The 16,765-nt window shown below is 36.9% G+C and overlaps 1 protein-coding gene across 9 annotated transcripts in view; it reads left to right on the forward strand.

Annotated features, from left to right (window-relative positions):
- grb14 (growth factor receptor-bound protein 14) overlaps positions 1 to 16,765 on the forward strand; it is a 152,299-nt gene that overhangs the window by 123,062 nt on the left and 12,472 nt on the right. For 5 of the 9 annotated variants that reach the window (XM_087268556.1, XM_087268557.1, XM_087268555.1 and 2 more), the window contains 6 exons: positions 2,134 to 2,196; positions 7,855 to 7,971; positions 10,032 to 10,101; positions 10,190 to 10,277; positions 11,486 to 11,579; positions 14,945 to 15,856. In XM_087268556.1, the coding sequence (XP_087124682.1) occupies positions 2,134 to 2,196; positions 7,855 to 7,971; positions 10,032 to 10,101; positions 10,190 to 10,277; positions 11,486 to 11,579; positions 14,945 to 15,091 (579 nt within the window). In that variant the 3' untranslated portion in view covers positions 15,092 to 15,856. Of the gene's footprint in view, positions 1 to 2,133; positions 2,197 to 7,854; positions 7,972 to 10,031; positions 10,102 to 10,189; positions 10,278 to 11,485; positions 11,580 to 14,944; positions 15,857 to 16,765 lie in introns of those variants that run through there. The other 4 variants (XM_087268558.1, XM_087268559.1, XM_087268563.1 and 1 more) reach the window with 1 other exon arrangement.

Raw genomic sequence — 16,765 nt, forward strand, 5'->3', positions numbered from 1 at the left:
TTACTAGTGGCAGTTTGGCCCCACTTTTGCCTTCAGAACTGCCTTAATCCTTCATGGCATAGATTCAACAAGGTACTGGAAAAATCCTTACAGATTTTGGTCTATATTGACATGATAGCATCACGCAGTTGCTGAAGATTTGTCGGCTGCTCATCCATGATGTGAATCTCCCGTTCCACGACATCCCAAAGGTGCTCTATTGAATTGAGATAAAGGGATGGACATGGTCAGCAACAATACTCAGGTAGGCTGTGGTGTTAACAAAATGATCAGTTGGTACTATTGGGCCCAAAGTGTGGCAAGAAAATATCCCCCACACCATTACGCCACCACCACCAGCCTGAACCGTTGATACAAGGCAGGTTAGATCCATGCTTTCATGTAGTTGATGACAAATTCTGACTCAGCCATCCAAATGTCGCAGCAGAAATTAAAACTCATCAGACCAGGCAACGTTTCTCCAATCTTCTATTGTCCAATTTTGGTGAGCCTGTGTGAATTGTAGCCTCAGTTTCCTGTTCTTAGCTAAAAAGAAGTGGCCCCCAGTGCGGTCTTCTGCTGCTGTAGCCCATCTGCCTCAAGGTTGGTCATGTTGTGTGTTCAGAGATGCTCTTCTGCAGACCTCGGTTGTAATGCTGCGTTCACACCAGATGCGGAACGCGCGTCAAGTGCGAATGATTTACTTGTTAAGTCAATGCAAACGCGCGAATAGACATCCTGCGGCGTGATATGCGCGAATGGCGTGGCGCGAGTGACGCGAATTGTGCAAATGGCGCGGGAGAATTGAGCGTTTTGCGCATTTGACGCGCTTAACGTGCATTTCGCGCGAATCTCTTGAGTTCGAAAATCTGAACTTCAACAGACATTCGCGCCGCGTTAACCAATCAGAAGCTTGCTCTTGTGGGGGCGTGATTGTGACGTAGAACCTGTTGATAGTGTCCCGGGGGAAATCCTCCAGGCGACACCGACAACAAGTCATTAAACTGGGCTTGGCTCAGTCAGAAGCACCGCTGAAAGTCTCCGTCATCCAGGTTCAGTTTCTGGAGGAGTTTATGAGCTCACAGAGCTGGATGCACCTCTGAAAGGATGTAGTGGACTCAGACAGGACCCTAAACGTATCGACACTGTTTTTCAGTCTCTATAAAAAGCACATAAACACTGTTATTTTCTTAATAAAATCCATGTTAGCCATTTAGCTATGAAGCTAGAGTCACAGGGCAGACAGAAGCCCTGCCCATCATGCGAATCCGCGTCTGTTTTGAAGTGAATTTGACATGCGAATGAAGCGGATTTGTCGCGCGAATAAAGCGGGGGTTGACGCGCGAATGAAGCGAGTAAAATCAAATGTTCATGCGGCTATTAATGCGCGAATAGTGTGGTTTATCTGCGCGTTCCGCGTCTGGTGTGAACACAGCATAACGAGTGGTTACTTGAGTTACTGTTGTCTTTCTATCAGCTGGAACCAGTCTGGCCATTCTCCTCTGACCTCTGGCATCAACAAGGCATTTGCGCCTACAAAACTGCCGCTCACTGGATATTTTCTCTTTTTCTGACTATTCTCTGTAAACCCTAGAGATGATTGTGCGTGAAAATCCCAGTTGATCCGCAGTTTCTGAAATACTCAGACCAGCCCGTCTAGCACCAACAACCATGCCACGTTCAAAGTCACTTAAATCCCCTTTCTTCCCCATTCTGATGCTCGGTTTGAACTGCAGCAGATTACTTGACCATGTCTACAAGCCTTAATGCACTGAGATGCTGCCATGTGATTGGCTGATAAGAAATTTGCGTTAACGAGCAGTTGGACAGGTGTACCTAATAAAGTAGCTGGGGATTGTATATGCACTGTTCAAAGATATGCGCTGTAGGTGAACTGAATAAACTACCAGTAAATTGGTGGTAGTGTATGAGTGTTTGAATGTGAGTGTGTATGGGTGTATCCTAGTACTGGGTTACAACTGGAAGGGCATCAGTTGTGTAAAACATATGCAGGAAGAGTTGGCGGTTTATTCAGCTGTGGCGAGCCCTGGTAAATAAGGGACTGAGCAGAAGAAAAGTGAATGAACGAGACTATAAATATTGCAATATTTAATCAGTGCACAAACTTTAATATGTTTGTCTGTTTGTTCACAGTATGGCATGCAGCTTTACCAGAATTTCATCCAGCCATATCAGAAGCAGAAGAGCTCTCCAATGGTGAGCCATAGACATGCACGCACGCACGCACACACACAGACCATAGTCCATAATCTGCTATGCATGTTTAGCACAGCAGAATGTTTAAACCACTGAGAGGCTCCATGATGACCATAAATACATGTTGTACAGTAAAACCAGCACTGAAATACTATATTATTTTTGCTCAGCACATCCTTGACAAGTTTTTTCTCAACAAAATGACTACTAAAACTGATAGCGGTGGCTTGAAATGACAGTGTTGTGGGAACATTTTGATGTCTATCTGTAAATATGTACTTGACTCTTTCCCTGCATGTTCTTCCCGTGTTGGTTGTTTGTGTGTGTTTGTGTGTGTTTGTGTGTGTGTGTGTGTGTGTGTGTGTGTGTGTGTGTGTGTGTGTGTGTGTGTGTGTGTGTGTGTGTGTGTGTGTGTGTGTGTGTGTGTGTGTGTGAGTATGTGTGGATGTTGACAAGATATTGCAGCCGTCTTCTGATCGAGTGCATCTTAAAATACATGAATGACACTTCTCATAGAGCATGAGAAACAAGCAGTTCTTTAGGATCTATATGATTTGTAAAATCAAGACTTGCAGGTTAAGGAAACAGCATAGGAGGAAGTTTCAGAGGGGCCTTGGTGCAGATAAAGCAAAAAAAAAAGTATTGATAGATAGATAGATAGATAGATAGATAGATAGATAGATAGATAGATAGATAGATAGATAGATAGATAGATAGATAGATAGATAGATAGATAGATAGATAGATAGATAGATGACGGACGGACGGACGGACGGATGGATGGATGGATGGATGGACGGACATACAGATGAACAGAGATAGATAGATAGATAGATAGATAGATAGATAGATAGATAGATAGATAGATAGATAGATAGATAGATAGATAGATAGATAGATAGATAGATAGATAGATAGATAGATAGATAGATAGATAGATAGATAGATAGATAGATGACGGACGGACGGACGGACGGACGGACGGATGGATGGATGGACGGACATACAGATGAACAGAGATAGATAGATAGATAGATAGATAGATAGATAGATAGATAGATAGATAGATAGATAGATAGATAGATAGATAGATAGATAGATAGATAGATAGATAGATAGATAGATAGATAGATAGATAGATAGATAGATAGATAGATAGATAGATAGATAGATCTATCATACACGCTGCGCATGGTCTGCTAATCCTCTGCTTGTGCTTGCGGTGTAAAACAGGTATAAGGGCTCTATTTTTTTAACGATCTAAAGCACACGGTGCAAAAGCATTAAGGGTATGTCCAAATCTACTTATGCTATTTTAAGGACAGAAAATGATGCTCTGTGAACTGGCGCATGGTCTAACAGGGTTGTGCTTATTCTCTTAATGAGTTATGGGTGTGTTTTTAAGCATAAACATTAAACCAATCAGAGTCTCGTCTCCCATTGCCTTTATAAGTCAGTTGCGTTACATGGTGGACTTCGTAAGTGGAAAAATGGAGCGCTTCACTAGCAAGAAAAACGTTAAACAGACCATCTGCAGCGCAAGGATAAAGAACGAGCCTCCTCCATTCAGCCTCTTTACTTTTACTGTTTACTCCTTTACTTTCGTGGATAAGGAAACGGTGTTGTTGGCACTTCACTGAAGACATCCATCAGCCTACATATTTAATTTTATTTGTAAAGCGCAAAGATTTGTTTCAAAACTATTTCTAAATTCAGTTCTAATTTCCAGCAAAGAAATAAATGAACAATAATAATGAAGTGTGGTCAAAAAAGTTAGAGTTGGAGTTATATCCAAACACACATCCGGTTCTTATGCCCATATGGTGATGCAGACATCTCCAAAACCCAACAGATGGACAAATCTAAACTTGTTTTTATTAAAACAAATATAAATATGCATATAATAAATAATACTGCTAATAATAATAACATTATACAAATGCAAGTGTCATGAATAAACTGAAAAGCCCCCCGAAATGAAGAAGGCATGGAGGCAGTGGTTTTTATATTAATGTAGAAAATAGTAATTTTTGTAATATTTTAATCCTTTATTTGTTTTCATATGTAAGTATATTTGTTTATTGCTGTACATATTGTACATATTGTGTATTAAGCAATGTGTAAGTGTTTGGACCAGCATAGGTGCATAACTAACGTGCTCTGCATTGGACGTTAGACCTGCTTTCATCTGGTCAATAGCGCGGTCTATTTGAGTTTCTCAAAATTGCAACGCACCAACAATGCACCTTAACACACCTCCTTTATAGACCTGCACACCCATGAGTCAAAAAAAGTGGCGCAAATAGATTTACTATTTACACAAGGTGCAAAACATGAAAATTAGGGTTGTGCTGGTCTGAAAATAGCAACAAATCACCCCAAACATGTCTTGTGCCTTTTTTGTACCGGGTGTATGACAGCACCCTTAAGGCCTGTGCAAAACGGGATGCTTTTTGATCACATTTTCGGTCAACATTTAACTCGTGACTAAATAAAGGGCGCCAATGTGATCATGCACACCAACACGCAAAACGTCAGGTGCAAAAGCGTCATTTTTAAAGAAATGCCTTATGTTCGTTTTTTTTGTTTTAACGTGCCACGTTAAAACCTTCTTCACCAATCAGGTTGGCACTTTTGTTCACGTGCACGGAGCTGCTGAAGTTACAGTTAACGGCACATGGAGGCGCTCAAGCGCAAAACTGTCAATGCGAGCGCACATCAAAGAAGATGCAAAGGGGAAGGTGCACGCGAACTAAACCATATCATAGATATATACACTAGATGTCGCCTGGCCTATTGTTGTCTATAGGACGGAATGCGTCAATAGCGCCGCCATCTTGCTACAGGGTAGCGCTCCTTTGAAATGAATGCGGGACCAAGGTACAGTGGAGGACTGTGGCCATCCAAAGCCAGAGATATACACATATACACATATATCTATGATCGGGAGTTTTCCTGGATGTTAGTATGTAATTTTTTTTTTCTAATTACGAAAATTATAATTTTACATCACTTTTCTACATTGATGGATCAGTGACCGCACGGGCATTCCTGACAAAAAGCTTGTGTTTGTGTGTACAGAAATGTACTATTCACCCTCCCTGTTAAATTTAATCTAATCTGTGTCCTGAAACACACCTCCTCTCCTGCTTTCACTTCTCATACTGACGGAGGGAGCGATTCGTTTGTGAATGAATCCCCCGAACGACTCTTTCACTAACGTTAGCCGACAATAATACAAGTTTCTGGCAGTGCAGCATCTCGCTGTCATATTTCTTTTGCACTGTTTGCTGATTTTATTCAACAAAACTAGCATAAGCCGAGTGTTTAGTGCGAGTTGGAGCTGCTTTGCTGTATGGTGAATTCAGTAAGTGACTGTATCATCAATAACGTTACCTGATTAGCACAAAAGTTCAGAACATTCAAAAACAGAAAAACTTAATATTACCTAGGAAATGTTCTGCCTTTGTGCTTTGTTTTCTTTGTTTGCTCGTTACTACACTCGTAGACAGCGCTAAAGTCCCGCATCTTCACGTAATAACACTGTCTTGACTATTGCGGTTGAATGACATTTGTCCTGAGAGCACTGTACCAATGTGGCGGCGCTATTGACGCATGCTGAGGGTCCCTATGCGATATCTAGTGTATATATCTATGGAACCATATAAGCGGGTGCCAGGCAGGTATGAGCGGGTGCCAGAAGCTTAAAGTTGTATAGCACCATCTAACGTCAAGGAGTGATTTTGCATAATCTTCTGCTCGATGCTAGTGAATATCGCTTCGGTTTGAATCCGCTAAAATAGGCTGACAATAAACGCAAACGAAAGCGTCCCGGTGTGTACGAGCCTTTATAATTTGCACTTATATCAGGATAATAGAGCCCTCTGACTTTGTTACTCGAACAAACTCAGAACCAGGTGAATCTGCTGTGTGTGTGCAGATTTGTTCTGTCATCAGCTGGTGTATTAGTGTGGTTGTATGAACATGGACACATGGCACAAATTAAAGGCCTTTCAGATGCCATAATCGCTGCTTTCTCTCTCTATAGGGATCAGTGTCGAAGGGAAATGCTTCTTTTGTTAGATAAGCAAGAGAGCTCTTGAGCAGCAGCACAAGAGCATAAGCCTCAAAACTCAAAAGTCCTTAAGCGGCATCTGAACAAAGTAACCAGTGTTCGTGTACAAGAATAACAAAATTCCTCTCCGACTAAGACCCGTCAGAGAGAGAGCAAATCAAATCCACATCTGAATGCATGTGGATTATTCACATCAGACTATTTTGAGATTTTGTAGAGGATCTAATCACAGTATAATCATTTTTAGAGCAGCTTTACAGCTGACATTTGATTGAAAAGTGATGATATACAAGAAGGGCATCCGCTGCGTAAAACATATGCTGGATAAGTTGGCGGTTCATTCCGCTGTGGCGACCCCTGATAAATAAAAGTATTAAGCTGAAGGAGAATGAATGAATGAATAAATTATTCTGCCAATACAGAGTCCTAAATCAATACTTAAATGTTTGTAGTATGCTTATAGAGTTTATATACAAATGATTTTCCTTTCTTTGAATTTATTTTCCCAAGTGATGTTTAACAGGGCAGTGCATTTTCATAGTTTTTTATTATTTGTTTCTTGTGAAGAAAGTCTTATATATTTATATTTTATTTAATTTTTTATTTTATTATTAAATTTTATTTTATTTTATTATTTGATTTTATTTATATTTAATTTTTTTATTATATGTTATTATTTTTTATTTTATTTTATTATTTTAATTTATTTTATTATATTTCACATTATTTTATTTTATTATGTTATTTTAGTATTTTATTTATTTTATGTTATAATATTTTTTGTATTTTATTATTTCATTGTTTTATTTTATTGTTTTATTTAATTTATTTATTTTATGTTATTTTATTATTTTATTTTATTTTGTTTAAGATAAAAGAATTCAGTTACTAGAAATAAATTATTAAAACTATTATGTTTATATTCTCTCACATTCTGAGCACATTTATTTGATTTATTTTAATACAAGAGGGTTAATAATATTGTACAAACAAAACTGCATTTAATACATAATTATATTATAAACTAACACATGTAACTATGTAATTCAATTAGAAATGAAATTATTTAATACTTAAACAATGAACCATCTATATCGTTAATAAAAATAGACCCTATAAAGACATTGGTAAATGTAAGCATCTGTTACAAAGACAGACGTTGTAAATATGTATATTTGGGACTTCAAATATGTAAAATTATATAAAAAAAGAGAGAGATGACCCATAGAAATCTGTAATGGCCACAAAGTCACTTATTGTCCGATACTAATAACAGTTTATTATTAGGTTTTTGGAATGATTTGTTGCAATTAAGCACATGTATTATCTGAAACACAGACACATTCGATCAAATGTGTGTGTGAAGCAGATGCACATTTGAGTTGGAAAAACCACTTATAGATGCGTTTTTATGCCATCTAATGGACGAGGTTTACATGACAGCCTAATAAAGTATTAGGGTTAGGAGAGCTGATACCAATAAAAAATGCATAATTATAATAATTACCCCCCCCCCAAAAAAGAAAAATCTATGTTTCTATTCTTTGAGATTGAGTGTTGTGTGTTTGTGTGTGTGTTTTCAGAGGAGCATCTCAGAAAACTCACTGGTGGCCATAGACTTCTCAGGACACAAGACCCGGGTGATCGAGAACCCGTCAGAGGCACTGTCGGTAGCTGTGGAAGAGGGCCTGTCATGGAGGGTAATTTCCCAAGATGCTTTAAAATCCTCCTTTAACATGTTTTTGCTTAGAACATACTTTTTATGTGTGTAATATAGCTGTTTGTTAAAGGGAAGCTATTATGTTCCTTTTAACAAGATCTAAAAAAAAAATCTCTGGTGTCTATAGAGAGTGTGTGTGTGACATTTCAGCACAAAATATCACGCAGATAATGTTTTATACCTCTCTAAAGCTGCCCCTTCTAATCTTTCATCCAAATTGTGCTTTTTTGTTGATTGTCGCTTTAAATTCAAATGAGATGTGCTCTTTACAGAAGAAGGCGGAGCTAAAAATGCCTGTGTGTCAGCATAGTGTCTAATGACAAGTCTAATGTCCTATGCTAATGAGAGAGAGATTGTCACTAATTTCCACACAATTTCCTTATCAATGAAGGTAAAAGAGTAATGATAATAATAAAAATAGTACCAATAAAAATAATAATAATAATAATAAAAATAATAATAATAATTGCTTACATTATATAGCGATTTTCTGGACGCTTAAAGTGCTTTACACATTGGGGGGAATCTCGTCATCCACCACAAGTATGCAGCATCCACCTGGATGACGCGATCAGAGGTGGGTAGAGTATCCAAAATCTGTACTCAAGTAAGAGTACAAGTAAATGCCGAAAATTTTACTCAAGTAAAAGTAAAAAGAACAATCTTAAAAGTTACTCGAGTTAGAGTAAAAAAGTACCTTATTAAAAAATTACTCAAGTAATTAGTTACTTAGTTACCTTTAATTATATATATATATATATATATATATATATATATATATATATATATATATATGTATATATATATATATATATATATATATATATATATATATATATATATATATATATATATATATATATATATATATACATATGTGGGGTGACGCGGTGGTGCAGTAGGTAGTGCTGTCGCCTCACAGCAAGAAGGTCGCTGGTTCGAGCCTCGACTGGGTCAGTTGGCGTGTCTGTGTGGAGTTTGCATGTTCTCCCTGCGTTTGCGTGGGTTTCCTTCAGGTGCTCCGGTTTCCCCCACAGGCCAAAGACATGCATTACAGGTAAATTGGGTAGGCCAAATTGTCTGTAGTAGTCTGTATTAGCGCTGTCAAAATTAGTGCGTTAACGCATGCGATTAATTTTTAATAATTAACGCGTTAAAAAAAATTTACGCAATTAACGCAGTTGCAGTTTTTTTTTTACTTCCTGTTTTGGTGGAAATAAATGTGATAGAATGTGATAGAAAATGTAAAAGAAAAGTGCATAAGACCAAGGAAGCACTTTTTGAAGGCAAGTTTCAGTATAAAACAATTAGTTGCATCACAGGTTATCCAGTGTTATGCAATTTTGGGTGTTTCAATTTTAACTTTCTGTTGTAAGTTGATACCGCATGGCAAACAGAAAGAAAAATCTTCTGCATTTCGTGACTCGGTGTTCCTTTAACGTAAAAAAATCGCTGCTTGCGATGGCAGCCATAATGTGCCAGACCACACTCCACACCAGCTGATTGGTGAAGAGGAGGCAGAGTAATGAATCCAAAACCAAACCAGGTCACTTCAAAACACACAGCAACAGTAGAAGCGTATTTTTCCATCCTTAAAAAAGCAAAAGTGGACACTCCCTTAATGCTTTTGCACCCTGCGCTTTAGACTTTGTGTTAAAATAGAGCCCATTGATTGAGATTCTCACTTTGCACATATCATTAATGGGAGAAAGCCCCGCCCATTACTGAGCATCTCTCCCTCATTAGCACCTTTCTGAATCTGCCGCTCTGCTGATAAGACAAAAAGGCAGACAGTAGGTTTTACTATTGCAGCAAATGACACTTTTCTTTTTCATATTTGTCTGTAATTTATCATGTGGTGATGATTTAATTCTTTTTGACTCATTGGATGGACATTTTTGTTTTATTCGCAAATGTTTTATGCATAGTGGAACATAGCGGAAGTAGCCTGAAAACATTGTGTCTTGCAGTTTGAGAAGCATATGACTATTCTTTGTAACCCTGTGTGTAACAGGTGTTGTGTGTGTTGCTTTCTTCCAGAGGAAAAGCTGTCACAGATTGAGCTCTCATGGCAGTCCGTCCGCTTCTCAGAGCTCCATGTCCAGCATAGGTCAGCACATACACCCCAACCAAATACAGAAAACAAAAACACACTAATGATGTCTTTCTGACACTCATGATGTCGTCCTCTCCTCTAGCAATCCATATGGCTCAGCCATGGTTTCACAGCAAACTGTCCCGCGAAGAGGCTCAGAAATTAATCACTCAGCAGGGTCTCGTTGATGGGTACGGTTCATTTCAAACTCTAATAATACAGGTTATTTGGTTTGCTTGGTTTTCATCACAAAATATCAAGGTACTTGTAATCCTATTAACTGTTACTTAAGTGTTGTGATAAACACGGCCGACAAATAATTTTGCATATTACTTATGTTATGAATAAACCAACACAGGTTTATTGTGGATATGTACTCCTGTCTACATTTCTGGAGACCTCAATATATGTACCCAGAGGTACATCTTTCTCCATTTCATCTTTAAAATAAATGCCATGGGTCGGTATTATGCTGTCGACGGCTTCTGTTCCTTTTTTACGCTACCACAAACCACTTACCTCCCCTGAGAATGGCTTTTCCTATGTTACCAGTTTGCCCAGTAGCTTGCTACATACACAGATGGACTTGGAATGCAAAGCAGAGTTGACGGGCTGATGAACGGTTCCAGAAACCAAAAAAATGTAATAAATATATAAATAAATTACCAACAGGCTGAAAATGTGATGAATTCACGCAGCAGCGATGGCTTTACTTTTTCTAGATTGCTTTTGAAAACACTATCGGTTGGGTTTAGGGGAGGGGATGGGAAGGTTAGTTGGTCAGTCAGTCGACAGAAAGCTGGCCTGGTTGGCCGAAGTGTATATTGCACCCTCTGGTGGATTTATGCGAGAAAAGGACACATGAGAGAAAGTTGTGATCATCAAAAAGCGTACACAGAAGCCTTTCATGGATTTGCAAAACAAAATCTGCAAGCAGACGTACCTCCAGTTACGTATTTTGCTGTCCTCAAAAATGTAGATGTGGGTACATATTCGCAATGAGCATGGGTTGAAATAAGCAATGCAAATCTTTAATTTGGTTTTCTACGGAAAAGCTATATTCAATATTTTAATGAGACTGGTTTATTTAATTTTAAGTAAGAATATTTAGTATGAATAAATGTATACAATATTTTAATTAAATTACACTTAAATTGAGCCAAATATATTTTAGTCAACTAAACCTAGAGTAGATTTAGTCGACAAACAATTTATGAAAATCTTATGAAACTAAAACCAGACAAACTAAAATCATTCTGAAGACTAAAATGTAATTAAAAGTAAAACTAAATTTGCCATCAATATTAACACTGGAACAGGCATTTTAAAGCAATAAAGCACCAGAATAAAGATTTTGAAGTTTTAATTTGAAATGTATTGATTTATTTTGTCTTTGCAGGGTGTTTCTGGTACGGGACAGCCAAAGCAACCCGAGGACATTTGTTCTGTCGCTATGCCATACGCAGAAAATCAAACACTTTCAGATCGTACCGGTGAGTCTGAATAAACATTTTCTTTCTGATTAACCTTTTTAAGAGTTCTATTTAATTCTTTTTATTAAAACATAACAAAGAAGTGTTATTAAAAATGATATTTATTTAATTGAACAGTTTAAAGAAAAATAAAATGATTAATAAAGTTTCAGAACATGTACATGTACTGCAAATTTAAACTTAATAAACCTGTATGTCACTCATTAGGAGATACCTAAGTTTGTATTTCCTGTAATTTAAAGAAAATATTTGTTTTGTCATTTTCCGTTACAATAACTTTCAATTTTATTAATGCATTAAACATTTTGTCGATGTGTGTACATGTGTAAAATGTATAAAACATGCTCTTCTGCCATGATGAAGAGCAATTCCAAATGAAATCATCTAAATGATACAATTTTCTTCTTTTTTATTTGATTAAAAGTAGCTGATACTTTACATATTTTCCTAATTTGATTATTTAGACCGTCTTTAAGCTGTCTCCTCATGGCATCGAAATCTCAAAATGGCAAGGACCATGAAGACATTCATCTATTTTAGCATGCTTTACAATTTAAATATATAATGAATTAAAATATCAATATTATACATATATTATTTACACTTTGCCTGGTTGTGAAATAAGTAAATTGAATAAATTGAAATAAATAAAATTAGTTAACTTTTACTAGAGCATTAGTGGACCTTTGGGTTAGGGATGCTAGAATACTCTGATGTATTGGCAATTATCAAATACATTTGATACATTAATATTTTAGGCACATTCTGTGCTTTTTCTGTTTGGGCATTGTCTGACTTGGGACAGTCTGAATGCAAAAAAGAAGCACTGAAAAAGCACAGTATTGTCTAAATAGTAACTTTTACAGTATTGGATAACTACAAATAAATCTGATTATTCTGGTATCTCTGACCCAATGGTCCTCAAATGCTCTAATGTAAGTTTGTTGATTTCACAACATAGGAAAGTGTGCATTAATCAACACTTCTCAAGAACGTACTGTAAATTAAAGCTGTAATCGGGCCATAAAAATTCAGCCCAAGCCCAACAGGTACATTTTGATTAACAGCTTTATAAAGCCCGAACCCGTTTACAGCCTGACATTACTCAAATATACACCTGCATACAGCTCTTTTGCCTTTTTTCAAAAATGAGTTATTTATATGTTTTAATATAATTTATTCGTAACAAACGTAGGCCATAGACCACTTAGAAGTTGGAACAAAGAAAAAAAAAAGTCCTCTGTAACATCGTAACATCTCAGCACTCTAAATAGGCCTAGGTATACACTTAGCCTTTAAATTGGCCAACACACCAATAAAAATAAGTTATTCTTAACAAATTCAATTAAAATAAATTCTAAATTATGACGGGTATTTGGCAATAACAAAATTAAGATAAAGGCTCTGTGGGATTTGTTTAATTTCTCTTCACAATCTGGCATTAAGGCGACGATGAAGCTGAATATTAAAAGAATAATCCCAACATTAGCCTATATACTCTGACTACATTGTGATTTTATGGTTTAATTAATATTCATTTATAATTTAAAAACCTTTAACTCACCGAGATTAGGCTACGTGTTTTTGTGGAGGAACTGTGCTCAGGAGGGTGTGTCCAGCAGCACTGAACACCCTTGGGTGGGATTGTTTCTTCATCTTCTACCAGCCAAGAACATCCATTTAATTTTCCATGACAGCAGTTTCAGTGTAGCGAGTGACCTCGTCATCCTTCCTGTCAGCTTGCTAAACATACATTGCTGTTTAGCGCTCTACCGTAATACTCAGTGTATGAGCGACCGCCGAAATATCTTGGCCGCTAGAATGATCGTTCTTTTTGAACTGCCAGATTTTAAAGGTGTAAACCAATAAAATACAAATTTAAACTATAAAATGGACTCTAATGGTCAACAAAAAACCAAAACAACAACAACAAGAGCAAAAAATAGGGTAAATGTTGATTATTAAAATTTAAAAAGTTGATCTCTTAAAATTATACAGTACTTAAATGAATTAAATGAGACACATTCTCTAACAGACTGTGGTATTAAATTCCACTAATGCAAGGCTATAGAAAAAATAAGCTTGATCAAAATATGTTTTTCTAAATGGTAAATTATGTCCCAAGTAAATTAATTCAAACTTTTCATCAAAATAGACCCTTTTTCCACTTTCAGGTTTCTCAGTAGCGAAGGTCATCATAGTTGGGAAAACTTAGATCGCAGTGAATGGGAGAGTACAACAAGTCATTTTTCTACGATCCTGTTTGCTCAAATAATAAAAGAAAAAGTCCACAATGATGTTATAATGACTTTCAGAAAAAGAGAAAAAATTGTGTGAGACTGATGACGGCAGACAGAGGAGAGAATAATGTCAGATTTGCTGTCCTGTCCCATAGACGCTGTATTAGAAACCCCTCGCACAAGCGGTACTTTGCTTTTTGTAATTTGAAGCAAAGATGATATGCTACATACATAATAAATGTTCAAACATTTTTATTTTTAATCAAAACTTTAAAGGATTTAAGATGCTGATGACCATTAAACGCGTCATAACAGGCTTGTGAAAAGGGTCCATAGTCTAACAGATTTGTCCTCACAATTTATTTTTTCAAAAAGCTTCCTTTGTTAATGTACAGTGGTGGAAGATGGAATTGAACACGACACCATTTTTCTCAGAAAACCTATCACTAAATGTGCGTTTGACTCTACGTTTTCACCAGATGTTGGTAACAACCAAAAAAAATCCATTTATACAAAGTGAACAAATTGAATTAGTTTACAAATGAAGTTATCTGTAATAAAATGAAATGACGCAGGGAAAAAGTATTAAACACATGAAGAAAGGAAGGTGTAGAAAGATCCAGTGAAAGCCCAGACAGCAGCTGAAATCTCTCAGTAGTTCTTCAGCAACCCTCTGCCCTTTCTTACTGTAAATGAATATTAGCTCCTTCAGTCCAACATCTACAATAGCAAGAGGATGAAGATATAACCAGGGTGGACATTTCAGCAAGACAATGAAAACTCTCAAATGCTTTCAGAGAAAGAAAATCAAGCTGTAAAATGGCCCAGCCAATCACCTGACTTGAACCCAATAGAAAATATAAAATAAAGATCATTTCAGTAGTTCCGTATATTCTCCTTGTGCCATTACATTGTTGTTACACACAACTAATTACTCAAAAAAATGTTTTGTTTTATTTTTATGTTTGTATTGTTTAGGTTTTTAGCAAAATCTTGTTCAATCCCATGTCAACAGCTCCTTTAGAAATATTACTCCCAGGAAAAAACATGACCTGTTTAATACTTATTTCCCCCACTGTAATCTTTGCTGTGCTGTTTACCTCTGACTGTGTGTGTGACGGTCAGGTTGAAGAGAACAGCGAGCTCTTCTACAGTCTGGACGACGGACACACGCGTTTCTCCGACCTGCTGCAGCTAGTTGAGTTTTACCAGCTGAACCGAGGCATTCTGCCCTGCAAGCTCAAACATCACTGTGCCCGAATCTCCCTCTGAATCGCACCACACCACAACTTCTGGACGTCAGATTGTGCCTTGGACGTGGAAACTGCAGCCGATTTTGTGCTGTGGTTTCACTGTCCACCCTTGATGAGCATTAGGGTCTGAACTCAACACTTCGGCGGTGTGTTTGTGTGTGTGTTTGTGTGTGTTTGATAAGGACGAGCATTACTGTATATGGACTTCTGAGGACCCTGATATTCAGCAAGGGATGATGGCGTCGTAGATGGGAATGTATAATGTACAATATACCGATACAAACACTCTCGGTGTGGAGGAGACCACCTTATTAAGCTATCAATCAAAGCTCATGTTTCATGACAGACCATCTGGGAGTCTGTATGGTGTGGATGAACCAAAGCCGAGTGCACATGATAGGATTTTTACTGTCTGAGACTAATTTAAGAGATTTTTAGAATGAATAGAGTCAAAAATGCAATGAATTTGTGACATGTTTATGATTAATTTCATGGAAAAAAGTTTCGATAAGATTTCATTTATTAGCATTAGGTAAAGAGTAGTTCACTTCAAGAAAAAAAAAACAGAACAGAAAAAAAAAACAGAACAGTTATCAACATGTATGAGTTTCTTTCCGTTAAACATAATAAAGAGGTTTGATGTTCACCGTTGACAACAATAGTAGGGAAAATACTATGGAAGTCAGTAGTGACCATACTGATATCGATCATCATTGGAAGTGAACTTGTTTTAATGCATTAGCTAACATAACCAATGAGCAATAAAATGAATATTTTTAAAATATTATTTAATACATTTGTAAATTGTTCAATAGACATCTTCTGATACAGCTCTAAATATATTATAAATTACACATACAGATGTAGATTTTATTATTGTTATTATAGTTATTCAAAAAGATCTCAGATTTTAATATTAGTTATTGCATTAGCTTACATTTTCAATATGATCTCATTTATTAGCATTAGTTAACGGAGTAGTTCACTTCCAGACCTGTTACAAACATGTATGAGTTTCTTTATTTTCCGTTAAACACAAAAAGTGGATAGATGTTCACCGTTGACAACAAAATGAAAGTATGTGAGCTACTTTTTTAAATGCATTAGCTAACATAGCCAATGAGCTATAATATATATATATATATATATATATATATATATATATATATATATATATATATATATATATATAGTTTAATAAATTTGTAATTTTTTTGATAAATGTGTTCTTATACAGCTCTAAATACATTATAGAATGGCAAATATAGATGTAGATATTATTATTGTTATTATAGTAACTCAAAAAATTTTCACATTTTAATATTAGTTATTTTATTAGCTTACATTTTCAATACAATCTCAGTTCCAACCCAAGCTCATTCTGGAAACGTAGCCCCGCGGACGTTTCTGGAGACCGCGATTTACGTGGCCGGAGGTACTGAAGGCCGCGTTTAGTTTTTTTCGAGCGAACGCTGCGGGGCGGTGTGGCGCCGCTCCGCTCCTCCTCTTCGCACTCGCCGGCCGACGGCTCACCTCCGAGTGTAGGGCTTTCCCGATGCAACCAGTTTGTCCGCTTAGCTCACAGCGTTGCGTCGGCGGAGCGGAGACCCCGGAGGAGGAGAGGAGGAGGAGCCGGCCGCGGGGACGATGACCGGGATCGAGTCCGGGGAACAGCAGTTCCGGAAATCAGGTA

This window comes from Danio rerio, chromosome 9 (genome assembly GCF_052040795.2).
Source record: "Danio rerio strain M-AB ecotype USA chromosome 9, GRCz13ab, whole genome shotgun sequence".
NCBI lineage: Eukaryota > Metazoa > Chordata > Actinopteri > Cypriniformes > Danionidae > Danio > Danio rerio.